Source organism: Erinaceus europaeus, chromosome 12, assembly GCF_950295315.1.
Source record: "Erinaceus europaeus chromosome 12, mEriEur2.1, whole genome shotgun sequence".
Lineage (NCBI taxonomy): Eukaryota > Metazoa > Chordata > Mammalia > Eulipotyphla > Erinaceidae > Erinaceus > Erinaceus europaeus.
Genome location: NC_080173.1, coordinates 49,886,486 through 49,900,029, shown reverse-complemented (window position 1 = coordinate 49,900,029; position 13,544 = coordinate 49,886,486). Strand labels below are relative to the sequence as shown.

At 44.5% G+C, this 13,544-nt stretch overlaps 1 protein-coding gene across 1 annotated transcript; it reads left to right on the top strand.

The window, feature by feature from the left end:
* The first annotated feature begins 6,993 nt into the window (after positions 1-6,993).
* On the top strand, positions 6,994-9,673 carry LRRC3C (leucine rich repeat containing 3C). The gene is made up of 2 exons (XM_060204890.1): positions 6,994-7,052; positions 8,872-9,673. Exons 1-2 carry the CDS (start codon positions 6,994-6,996, stop codon positions 9,671-9,673), a joined length of 861 nt encoding a protein of 286 aa, XP_060060873.1.
* The last annotated feature ends 3,871 nt before the right edge of the window (positions 9,674-13,544 follow it).

Here is a 13,544-nt window from a genome sequence, read left to right as displayed (position 1 = left end):
TCTCTATTCCTTCTTTCTGGTTCTTACTTTTTAAACATTTTGTCCTGCTTCATATCTTAACTGTCTTTCATACACCAAGTTGCTGATGCTACTATCCTGACTTCCCTGGGCAGATGACCTCACCAGTGTGTCCCTGAAGCTCACTTCTCTAGAGCTCTACCCCACTATGGAAAGATAGAAACAGACTGGAGGTATGGATTGACCTGCCAACATCCATGTTTGTCCAGCAGAGAAGCAATTACAGAAGTCAGAACTCCCACCTTCTGCACCCCATAAAGAATTTTGGTCCATATTCCCAGAGTAGGAGAAATGTTTGTGGAAGATAAATAGAAACCCAATTCAATCAGGACAGAGAGAAAAGGGAAAAAAAAAGGAAAGAGGGGGCTGGGCAGTAGCACAGCTGGTTAAGCGCACATGGCTCAAAGCACAAGGACCGGCGTAAGAATCCCGGTTCGAGCCCCCAGCTCCCCACCTGCAGGGGCGTCACTTCGCAAGTGGTGAAGCAGGTCTGCAGGTGTCTGTCTTTCTCTCCTCCTCTCTGTCTTCCCCTCCTCTCTCAATTTCTCTCTGTCCTGTCCAACAACAACAATAGCAATAACAACAATAACAACCACAACAAGGGCAACAAAATGGGGAAAATAGCCTCCAGGAACAGTGGATTTGTGAGCTCCAGTAATAGCCCTGGAGGCAAAAAAAAAAAAAAAAGAAAAGAAAGAAAGAAAGAAAGAAAGAAAAATAAAAAAATAGGAAAGATATTCAGTACTAGTAATAGTGTAACTTAGGAAGAGAAGGCAGGACCATAGGAAAAAATGATCAAAAATATAGATAGATTATAGTTAGATAGATAGATAGATAGATAGATGATAGATAGATGATTATAGAAATAATAGTCAATCCATACCTGTGACCATGGGAAAACCACTGCAGTTTCCAATGTACAGAAAGGGGACACAGAACTCTGGTGGTGGGAATGATGTAGAATTGTACCCCTGTTAGCTTATATTTTTTATACCAATGTTAAATAACTAATAAAAAATTTAAGAAACCATAAAAACTACAGATCAAAAGGTCAACATTGGGGCTGGGGGAGCAACATAATGGACTTTCATGCCTGAGGCTCTGAGATCCCAGGTTCAATCCCCAATACCACCATAAGCCAGAGCTGAGCAGTACTCTGGTCTTTCTCTCTCTGTATCTTTCTCTCTGTATTTCTCACATTAAAAAGTAATAAGGCCAACAGTAAATACAGAAAGATACAAATTAAGCTCCCCCATAGGACTTCCCCAGTAGATCACACCATTTTAGAAAATCTTGAGTGACCGCTGCCCAGATCACAGCTGATGTTTTTTAAGCTTTTGATGCATTCCATGTACTGGACAAAGGGCTTTACAGGTATAAGCTCTTAATCTTTAAAGCAGTTTTGAGAAGTAGGTATTTTTATTATCCTCCTACGTTACTTATGAAAAAACTGCAGTATAGAGTTTAAATATTTTGCCCAAGGTCACAATGAGAAGTAGCCTTTCTCAAGAACCATCCTAGGTCACCCCCAGTCCTGTGTTCCTAATATTCCTATAGGAACTTGTAAAGACTTCCATCCTGAAGGGAGAGGAGACAGTGTGATGTTTATGCAAAAGATTTTCAAGCCTGAAGCTCTGAAGTTGTAGGTTCAATCCCCCACACCATCATAGGCCAGAGATGAGCAGCACTCAGGGGAGGCGGGGAATGCCAAGAACACTAGATTCATCTGTCACACATCCACTGCCACTGCTAGGCTGCCTGCTCTACGTCTTCCCCCCCCTTACATATTTGCCTTCCTTGCACATAGTAGATTCTTAAATAAAAATTAGCCAAAAGGGATAAGTGAGCTACACACCCCAGACCACTGTCACACTCAGATTGTCAACACACTATTCAATCTTTCTTGCTCGTGTCTCCAGCTACAATGCTTTTCCAACTCTTCTTTTCTGTCTGGTAAACTCCTAGTCATCCATTTCTAACTCATCTGTCATCTTCTCTATGAAACCCTCCCCAGCTGTCCACAAAGAGCCCACTGCTTCCTCCTCTGTGTTTATCTGAGCCCTGCAAATAGCTTAGCCAGAACCTGCCTGAGGCTACCAGATGGCTATGTTTGTGTACCTGACCAGCTCCCTCCTTTGCCTGGAGGATGTTTCACAAATGCAACAATAAACAAAATTAAAGTTCCCCAAGGATAGAAGCACAAGGTGTATTCATCCTTTGCTATTTTCTACAAGGAATAAAATAACAAGAGGTGTAGACTGGGAGGTGGTGCAGTGGATAGGGTCATGGAATCTTTTATTTTTTTATTCCCTTTTGTTGCACTTGTTTTATTTTTGTAGTTATTATTGTTGTTGATGGCATCGTTGTTGGATAAGACAGAGAGAAATGGAGAGAAGAGGGGAAGACAGAGAGGGGGAGAGAAAGATAGACACCTGCAGACCTGCTTCACCGCCTGTGAAGCGACTCCCCTGCAGGTGGGGAGCCAGGGGCTCGAACTGGGATCCTTATGCTGGTCCTTGTGCTTTGCACCACTTGTGCTTAACCTGCTGCACTACCGCCTGACCCCCAGGGTCATGGAATCTTAAACATTGGGTCCCGAGTTTAATCTTTGGTGTTGTATGTGGCAGAGTGAAATTCTGATTCTGTCTGTCTCTCTATTTCTCTGTCTCTCTCTCCCTCCCTCTCTCTCATTAATAAATAAATAAATAAATGATTTTTTTTTTTACTCCAGGGTTATTGCTGGGGCTCGGTGCCTGCACTACGAATCCACAACTCCTGGAGGTCAATTTTTCCATTTTTGCTGCTCTTGTTGCCCTTGTTGTTATTGCTGTTATTGTTGTTGGATAGGATAGGACAGAGAAAAATCAAGAGAGAAGGGAAAGACAGAGAGGGGGAGAGAAAGACAGACACCTGCAGACCAGTTTCACTGCTTATGAAGCGACCCCTTGCAGATGGGAAGCTAGGGGCTTGAACCAAGATCCTTACACCGGTCCTTATACTTTGTGCCATGTGCACTTAACCTGCTGTGCTACCACCCAGCCCCCAATAAATAAAATTATATATATCAGAGACCTTATAGCCCCTCCCACTGAAATTTCCCTGAATGCGGGCATTGGATGGATCTTTGCATCACCTGACAGCTAGATAGCCCTCCTCCTCTCTGTCCAAAATAATAGCAACAATTTTCTATAAAAATAATAATAGTGGGAGTCAGGTGGTAGCACAGCAGGTTAAGCACAGGTGGCACAGAGCACAAGGACTGGCATAAGGATCTTGGTTCGAGCCCCTGGCTCCCCACCTGCAGGGGAGTCGCTTCACAAGCGGTGTGAAGCAGGTCTGCAGGTGTCTTTCTCTCCCCTCTCTGTCTTCCCCTCCTCTCTCCATTTCTCTCTCTTCTATCCAACAACAATGACAACAATGACAACAACAATAATAACTACAACAATAAAAAAAAAAAACAAGGGCAACAAAAGGTAGTAAATAATTTTTAAAATAATAATATTAATTATTTATAATAAAAAATAATATTAAATCTTCATGCAGGCTGCATTGGGTGCTTCTAACTTCAGGGAGGCAGAGGTTTGGAGGCCACCACTTTCTATCCTCCAAGGTCACATCTTTCTAGCATGGAGTTACTGCCCTTTGGAGGGAGAAGCTATGACTCAGTCCACATAGGGTGGGGCCCAGACTGACTCTATCTTGACCTGAACTTGGGAACTATGGCCCTGCCAGTGATTAGCCTCTCCTCTCCAACCACCCTACATACACCAAACACCAAGCTGAGAGGAACCTCAGAGGCCCAGAGAACCATAAGCCCAAGGGGATGGGAGAGGGAGATGCCAGGCACTGCCTCTGACTGCCTCAGGCTCCAAAGGTTTCCCCAGATACCTCACAAGCCACACAGGAATGGCACACAGGGTCATAGCTGCTTCAGTCTCCCCTGGTCCCTAGTCCCTAGTGATCCTCCTATGGGCTGTGGCAATTACTAGTCTTTCTCCCAAACTTATATTCATCACACATCAAAATGACCTAAGGAACAAAGCTGATTTTATTCTTTTTATTTGCTTTGCAGAGCCAGAATCTTTTTACTTTTTTTAAATTATTTTTATTTATTTATTGGATAGAGACAGCCAGAAATCAAGAGGGAAGGGGGAAATAGTGATAGAGAGAGACAGAGAGACACCTGCAGCACTGCTTCACCACTTGCAAAGCTTTCCCCCTGCAGGTAGGGACAGGGGGCTTGAACCTGGGTCCTTTTGCATTGTAACATGTGCACTTAAACAGGTGTGCCACCACCAGGCCCCAAAAGCCAGAGTCTTGCACATGCAGCAGTTCACTGGCCTCAGGCCAATTTTTTCATTCAGGAAGGGAAGCAGAGAAAGAGGTGCCTGGGCTCAAATCTGAACTGTGTACATAGCAAGGCAAACACTCTACACAGTAACCTATCTCTCTGCACCTCAAAACTAATTTTTGAAAGATGTATTTATTTATATTAACATGAAAGAGTATAGGGAACTAGCATAATTGTTATGCAAAACTTTAATAACTGAGGCTCTGAGTTCCCAGGCCCAATTCCCACACCACCATAAGCCAGAGCTGAGCAATGCTCTGGCAAAAGAAATAAACTAAAAAAAATTAGGGGGCGGGCAGTGGCACACCCAGTTAAGCTCAAATAGTACCAAGTGTAAGGATCCAGGTTTGAGCCCCCCAACTCCCCACCTGTGGTGAGGCAGATATGCAGGTGTCTATCTTTCTTTCTCTCTCACTCTATCTCCCCTCTTCTCTCAGTTTCTCTCTATCCTATCCAATAAAATGGAAACTATGGCCTCCAGGAGCAGTGGATTAATAGTGCCGGCACCGAGCCCCAGCTGTAAACTCCACTGTGTGCACTCACTGCTTCTCCAGGGTCTGCCACTCACCACAATCCCACTCTTTCCTGGTAGTTACTCTCATCTAACATTCTATACTATTTCTTTTTTATGTTTTATTTATTTATTTATTTATTTTAATGAAGGAGAGATAACACAGAGAAAAAGAAACAGAACAGAGCATTACTCAGGTCTGGCTTATGTGGTGCTGAGGCCTTTGGTGCCTAAGGCATGAAAGTCCTTTTTACACAACCATTATGCTGTCTCCTCAGCCCCAGTGTATATACTCTTTCTCTCAATATCCAGGGTCTACCCTTTGCCTTCAGTAAATTCTGTGCCCACTGGGAGAGAAAAGGAGTGGGAAAAGTAGGACTGCAAAGCTTTTTCTACCATAGTCAGCCCAAGTCCTGAAATGGACACCCACCTGTCAGTGGCAGAGTCCCTGGTCTAACAAACAAGTAACCCACAGATAAAATTTTTGTTGCTCCTACTCAAGTACAGAAAATATGTCTTATCTGATTCCTGAGACAAATGTGAATCTGAGAAGTGCTCCTATTGATATCACAAGAGTCAGTCACTTGTGAGGATAGCCCCAGAGATGACATCATCTGCTATATGCTGTCTGACTCTGTCCCCATCGTGTTCCTAGAACTGCATGTTCGAGGTCTCCTAAATGGTCACTGCCATGAGGGTGTATCTGTGCAGTCACACAGGGCCCCGTGCCTTATGCTCAGAGGCCACTGCTATAACCATCTTGAAATTCCTAGTTTTTGAACAAGGGGCCCCACATATTCATTTTGCACTAGGTCTTGCAATTATGTACCCAATTCTAGTCATCCAATACCTCACAAAATCTGACAAGGACATTAAAGTACAGTATTTGCATGCATGAGGCTCCAGGTTCAATCCCTGACATCACCATATGCAAAGCTAAGCAGCACTCTGGTGTCTATCTACCTACCAATCTACCTATCGAGATATATATATATCACTTTTATAAAAATAAGATAAAATATTTTTTCCATTTTGTTGTTGTTATTATTGTATTGTTGTTGTTATTGCTACCATTGTTGTTGGATAGGACAGAGGGAAATTGAGAGAGGAGGGGAAGACAAAGAGAGGGAGAGAAAGATAGACAAACGCAGACCTGCTTCACTGCCTCTGAAGCAAACTCCCTGCAGGTGGGGAGCCGGGGCTCAAACCAGGATCCTTGTGCCGGTCCCTGTACTTTGCACCATGTGCATTTAACCCAGTATACTACTGCCCAGCCCCAAAATAAATATTTTTAAACCCAACAAAGTTTTCCTTCCTGGAAAGGTCTCCACAGTGTATGAACTTAACTTCCTTTGTGCAGTGCTCTATGGCATCCCACTCCCCTGTACATTTCTACTACCCAGTGAACATTAGGAGAGGAGGCTGGCGTTGGCTACAAAGAATGACTGGGATAGGAAGTCGGGCGGTAGCGCAGTGGGTTAAACGCACATGGTGCAAAGCGCAAAAGCCAGCGTAAGGATCCCCACCTGCAGGAGGTTGCTTCGCAAGCAGTGAAACAGATCTGCAGGTGTCTATCTTTCGCTCCTCCTCTCTGCCTTCCCTTCCTTTCTCCATTCCTCTTTCTTATCCAACAACAACAACAACAGCTATGACAACAATAACAACTACAACAAGCACACCAACAAGGGCAACAAAATGGGGAAAATAGCCTCCTGGAGCAGTGGAGTTGTAGTGCAGGCACCAAGCCCCAGAAATAACCCTGGAGGCGAAAAAAAAAAAATGACTGGGGTAAAAAGGCCCCAAGGAACAAGCCATCAAAGTGCTCCTTGACTCCCAAGCATAAATGCAAGTAAGAGTACTAATTTGGGAGCCAGGACCCCAGAAAACTGGAAGAACCATAGTCACCGCAAATCCAAACATAGAATCCATCGGAATACTTGTCATTCAGCCATGTTGGGCTTCCAGTGCCTTGGAGAACCCCCTTCCCAGCTCCTACAGCCATCTAGGATGGCCAACAGCACAGAGGACAAACTAGAATTAAGTCACATGCAAGAATGTTGGGCACCCAGTAAGAAGCCAGGAGATTAAAGTCTTCTGAAAAGAGAGATTTGCCATGGAAGAGGCTGAGGGAAGTCTGCCCACTGTGGAAGATGTCACAGGGCACAGCAGAAGGTCTGGAAAGGAGAGTGGAGGGAGGAATCGAGTTGGGGAGAGATGGGTTGCTGAAGACAAAGCATATCAGGTGGACCTATCCCACTGTGCTCCCTTAGCCTACAAAGCAGGTGTCTTTCTGCTGGACCAGTCTCCTGGCAAGGGGCGGAAGTCCAGGAGGCAGTCTGAAGACACCTGGGAGAGGAAGAGTAGGAGACAGTGACATCAGGGCTTTGGGAGGGAAGCCAAGGTTGTGACTGGAATTGAGGCCTGGTCTCTTTACTGCAGAGTTCATCAGGGTCCAGTATCTGCTCTCTCTTGGCATCACCTGGCCAGGCCATGGCTCAGGTATCTGATACCTGGGGCCCAGAATCTGCTGCCAGGAAACCCAATACTCTTGGGCCCCAGCCCCCAGCTTCCTGCAGCTGTGAGCAAGCAGGGCTTCTGGAAGAGGAAGTGGGTCTCCAGAGCCAAGCAGCAGGGAGGGAAGCAGGAGAAGGCTCTCCCACCAGCAAGGGTGAGAGGCTGGGAGTAGGAGGGGAAGGATGAAGGAGGAAGGGGAGGAGATGACACATGGAGGGGGCAAGAGGAGGGTGGATTCTTTGGAAAGGGGTGGATTGGCACAGAAGGGGACCTGAGGGTCACCTTACCTAGTCACCTAGCTTATCTGAAGGCCCTAAAGACTTGTCGCTAGTCTTCCTCATCTCCTTCATGAGTGCTGATTAGGCTGAGTGCCTATCTGCCACAGATGGCAGGCCCCAGTTCTCTGAGTGGTATGGCAGAAAAAGACTTTATTCCAATGAGAGAGATCAATTCATGCATGAAATCTGGAGTTTACAAAAAAAAAACCCAATCCCAGAATCACCAATAGGGCCTTGGACAAAAACCTTCCATTGATTAAAACCCCACCATCAGAGACAGCCTAGAAAAGTCTCAGACCCAGGAGACTTTTTATTCAGAGGCCTCAGGTAAGTCTTAGTTCCTAAATAGGAAATTTAAGGGCCCTGAGATAGCATAATTGCTATGCAGAAGACTTGCATGCCTGAGACTCCAAAATCCCATGTTAAGTCCCTGCCATCCCCATAAGGCAGAGTTGAACAGTACTATGGTAAAAAAAAAAAAAAAAAAAAAAAAAGAAGAAGAAAAGAAAAGAAAGAAAAAGAAAGGAGGGGGAACCAGGCGGTGGTGCACTGGGTTAAGCAAACATAATACAAAGAGTAAGGACCTACGCAAGGATCCCAGTTAGAGCCCTGGGCTCCCCACCTGCAGCAGGGTCGTTTCACAAGCAGTGAAGCAGGTCTGCAGGTCTCTAGGTCTCTCTCTGCCTCTCTCCCCTCTCAATTTCTCTCTGTCCTATTCCATAAATTGCCATAGGAGCAGTGGGTTCATAGTGTAGACACCAAGCCCCAGCAATAACCCTGGAGGCAAATAAATAAATATAAAAAATTTAAAAAAGGAAACTAAAAGTCTCCCAGGCCTCAGAGCCCTAAAGAAGATATCTCAGCCAAAAAAAAAAAAAAAAAAAAAAAACCCTATATAAGGGACTGTCAAAAAGAGAGAGCAGGCAGTGGGACATGGAATTTTCTTGACTAGTTCTTTCTTTTTTAAATTTTCATTTATTTATTCCTATGATAGGATGGAGAGAAATTGAGAAGAGAAGCAGAGATAGGGATAAGGAAAGACGTCTGCAACACTGCTTCACTGCCAAGTTTCACCTTGCAGGTGGAGACTGGAGGCTTGAACCGTGGTCCTTGTGCATGATAATGTGTGCACTCAACCAGGTGTGCTACCACCTAGTCACTAACTCACTCTTTCTTTGTGGGCTTCCCCCCACCCCCAGATTCTGCTCCACTCCAGGACTATGTCAAGGCTTGACCATGCTCCCAGCCACAGGACACCTACTGTCCCTCCTACTGCTGCTAGGCACAGGGAGTACTGTGCCCAGCCTCCAGGCACTTCCCCAGGGCTGCTACATGGCAGAGGAAGCTGGTGAGCGAACCTTTCGCTGCAGTCAGGCAGGTCTGAGTGCCGTGCCTGGAGGCATCCCCAATGACACCCGAAAACTCTACCTGGATGCCAACCTGCTGGCATCAGTGCCCGCGGGTGCCTTCCAGCACCTGCCAGTCCTGGAAGAACTGGATTTGTCTCATAATGTCCTTGCCCACCTCTCAGGGGCCGCTTTCCAGGGTCTGGCCGGCACCCTGCGCCACCTTGACCTCTCAGCCAACCAGCTGGCCTCAGTGCCGGTGGAAGCCTTCTTGGGGCTGCAGATACAAGTGAACCTGTCTGCCAACCCCTGGAGCTGTGACTGTGCCCTCCAGGAGGTGATCAGGCGAGTGAGGCTGGCTCCAGGCACTGCTGCAGGCATTGTGTGTGGCCCCGGAGCCCGCGCAGACCTGGTGGGGCAGGAGTTCCTGCTGCTGGCAGGTGAGGAAGAGCTGTGCGGGTCAGGGAGGGGTGGGGCCCGGCGGAGCACGGACGTGGCCCTGCTGGTCATCATGGGTGGCTGGCTGGTGCTCGTGGTGGCCTATCTAGCCCACTATGTGTGGCAGAATCGGGATGAGAGCCGGCGACCCCTCAAACAGGCTCCAGCACTGCCTGTGCGCTCTGAGGACTCCTCCACTCTCAGCACCATGGTCTGAGGACCCAAGCACTCCTCCCAAGCTCCATGCTCTCTTTTTGCCTCTCACCCCCTCTGATGCCCCCAAATTCACCCAACTTCTCCCTACTCCAGCTTCCTACTCACCCTATCTCAGCTAACAGTGTCCTTGGCTGGTGGCTTTCAGTGCCCACTTTGGGTGTGTACTCTGTGCCTAGGTTGTGCCAGACCCAGAGACCTAGAGCTCCTGAGCCCACGGCTGTGGAGGAGAGAGAACAGAAAGTGGTTGCAGGTGGCATGTGTGCCAGCTCAGAAATGAGAGCAGGCAGCTGTGTGGCAGCTTCAAAGGCTTTACTGTATGTAATAGTAAGCCAACACTTAGAACTGAAAGGGGGAGCACTAGTGGAAAGGTGTGGTGCAGAGTCACAAAGATATAAAGCCACTTGGAGTGACTGGGCAGTAGCTAGCTGCCTGGGGAACCAGAATACAGTGTGCAGAGATTGGGGGGTGGTAGCAGGGCCAAGTTGGAGATGAGATCAGAAAGCTGGAGTGCTGCCAGTTTAAAAGGGACCCTATAGGTTCCTCCTCTCTTGTCTCTCTACCTTCACTGAGAACTTCTTTTTTTTTACTCTGATTTTTTTTTTAATTGGGGAATTAATGTTTTACATTTAACAGTAAGTACAATAGTTTGTACATGAATAACATTTCCCAGTTTCCCATATAACAATACATCCCCCACTAGGTCCTCTGAATCCTTCTTGGATCTGTATTCTCCCCACCCACCCACCCCAGAGTCTTTTACTTTGGTGCGATATGCCAATTCCATTTCAGGTTCCACTTCTGTTTTATTTTTTTGTTTGTTTGTTTTTGTTTGTTTGTTTGTGTTTTTTAGTACTATTTTTTATTGGGGAATTAATGTTTTAGATTCAACAGTAAGTACAATAGTTTGTACATGCATAACATTCCCCAGATTCCCATATAACAATACAACCCCACTAGATCCTCTGAATCCTTCTTGGACCTGTATTCTCCCCACCCACCCACACCCACCTCAGAGTCTTTTACTTTGGTGAGATATGCCAATTACATTTCAGGTTCTACTTGTGTTTTTTTTTTTTCTGATCTTGTTTTTCAACTTCTGCCTGAGAGTGAGAAAATCCCATATTCATCCTTCTGTTTCTGACTTATTTCACTCAACATGATTTTTTCAAGGTCCATCCAAAATCGGCTGAAAACGGTGAAGTTAGCATTTTTAACAGCTGAGTAGTATTCCATTGTATATATATATACCACAACTTGCTCAGCCACTCATCTGCTGTTGGACACCTGGGTTGCTTCCAGGTTTTGGCTATTACAAATTGTGCTACCAAGAACATATATGTACACAGATCTTTTTGGATGGATGTGTTAGGTTCCTTAGGATATATCCCCAGGAGAGGAATTGCAGGGTCATAGGGTAGGTCCATTTCTAGCCTTCTGAGAGTTCTCCAGACTGTTCTCCACAGAGGTTGGACCAATTGACATTCCCAGCAGCAGTGTAGGAGGGTTCCTTTGACCCCACACTCTCCCCAGCATTTGCTGCTGTTACCTTTTCTGATGTATGACATCCTCACAGGAGTGAAGTGGTATCTCATTGTTGTCTTGATTTGCATTTCTCTGACAATCAGAGACTTGGAGCATTTTTTCATGTGTTTCTTGGCCTTTTGGATCTCTTCTGTGGTGAATATTCTGTCCAAGTCCTCCCCCCATTTTTGGATGGGGTTATTTGTTGTCTTGTTGTTGAGTTTGGCAAGCTCTTTATATATGTTGGTTATTAAACTCTTTTCTGATGTATGGCATGTAAAGATCTTCTCCCATTCTGTGAGGGGTCTCTTGCTTTGGGTAGTGGTTTCTTTTGCTGTGCAGAAGCTTTTTAATTTGATGTAGTCCCATAGGTTTATACTTGCCTTAGTCTTCTTTGTAATTGGATTCGTTTCATTGAAGATGTCTTTGAAATTTACGCGGAAAAGAGTTCTGCAAATATTTTCCTCTGATAGTATCTGATAGTTTGTGGTCTAACATGCAAGTCCTTGATCCACTTGGAATTTACTTTTGTATTTGGTGAAATACAGTGGATCAGTTTCATTCTTCTGCATGTTTCAACCCATTGTTTCCAACACCATTTGTTGAAGAGACTCTGCTTTCCCCATTTAATAGACTGAGCCCCTTTGTCAAAGATTAGATGTCCATAGGTGTGGGGTTCACTTCTGGGCTCTCAATTCTATTCCACTGGTCAGTGTGTCTATTCATGTTCCAGTACCAAGCAGTTTTGATGACAATGGCCCTATAATACAATCTGAGATCTGGGAGTGTGATGCCTCCAATTCTGTTCTTTTTTCTCAAGATTGTTTTGGCAATTCTAGGTCTTTTCTGGTTCCAGATAAACATTTGTAGCATTTTTTCTATTCTCCTAAAAAATGTGCTTGGGATCTTGATGGGGATAGCATTAAATTTGTAGATGGCTCTGGGTAGTATATTCATTTTGATGATGTTAATTCTACCAACCCATGAACATGGAATATCTTTCCACTTCTTTGTGTCTTTTTCAATTTCCTTGGGTAGTAACTCATAATTTTCAGTATACAAGTCTTTCACTTCTTTGGTTAGGTTTACTCCTAGATATTTTATTGTTTTTGTTGCTATAATAAAAGGAATTGATTTCTGGATTTCAATTTCTTCTAACTTAGTGTTTGCATAGAGGAATGCCACTGACTTTTGAATGTTAATTTTGTAGCCTGACACCTTACTGTATTTCCTGATGATTTTCAAAAGCTTCTTACTGGATTCCTTAAGTTTTTCCATGTATACTACCATGTCATCTGCAAATAACGAGAGTTTGACTTCTTCTCTTCCAATCTGTATCCCTTTAATTCCTTGCTCCTGCCTGATTGCTATGGCAAGAACTTCCAACACTATGTTGAGTAGTAGTGGTGATAGTGGGCAGCCCTGTCTAGTACTAGATCTGAGTGGAAATGCTTCCAGTTTTTCACCATTGAGTATGATGTTGGCTGTAGGTTTGCTATATATAGACTCCACTATCTTCAGGAATTTTCCATCTATTCCATCTATTTTTTGTAGTGTTTTGATCATAAAGGGATGTTGTATTTTGTCAAAGGCTTTCTCTGCATCTATTGATATGACCATGTGGTTTTTGGTCTTGCTTTTGTTGATGTGGTGGATCACGTTGATTGACTTACGTATATTAAACCAACCTTGCATGCCTGGGATAAACCCCACTTGGTCATGATGAACAATCTTTTTGATATACTGCTGTATCCGGTTGGCTAGAATTTTATTTAATATTTTCACATCTATGTTCATCAGAGATACCGGTCTGTAGTTTTCTTTTTTGGTTGTGTCCCTGTCTGCTTTTGGTATCAGGGTGATGTTGGCTTCATAGAAGCTGGCAGGGAATATTCCAGTGTCTTCAATCTTCTGGAAGACTTTTAAAAGTAGAGGTATTAGTTCTTCTTTGAAGGTTTTGTAGAATTCATTTGTAAAACCATCTGGTCCAGGACTTTTATTTTGGGGGAGATTTTTGATAACTGTTTCAATTTCATTAGCTGTGATAGGCCTGTTCATGTTATCTAGTTCCTCTTTATTTAATTTTGGAATTTTGTAGGTATCTAGGTAATCGTCCATTTCTTCTAGCTTGGTGGCATATAGTTGTTCATAGAAGTCTCCTATGATATGTTGAATTTCTGCGGTGTCTGTTGTGATATCTCCTCTTTCATTTAGAATCCAATTTATTTGGGTCTTCACCCTTTTTTGTTTTGTGAGTCTGGCTAAAGGTTTGTCGATTTTGTTCACTCTTTCGAAGAACCAACATTTACTTTCATTGATCTTTTGTATGGTTTTCTTATTCTCAATGTTAT

Bases quoted from the DNA above. Each gene is read 5' to 3' on its own strand.
- LRRC3C (XM_060204890.1), top strand. From the start codon at position 6,994: ATGGAAGAGGCTGAGGGAAGTCTGCCCACTGTGGAAGATGTCACAGGG. The intron at 7,053-8,871 runs GTCTGGAAAGGA...CCCCACCCCCAG, and splicing joins GTCACAGGGCACAGCAGAAG to ATTCTGCTCCACTCCAGGAC.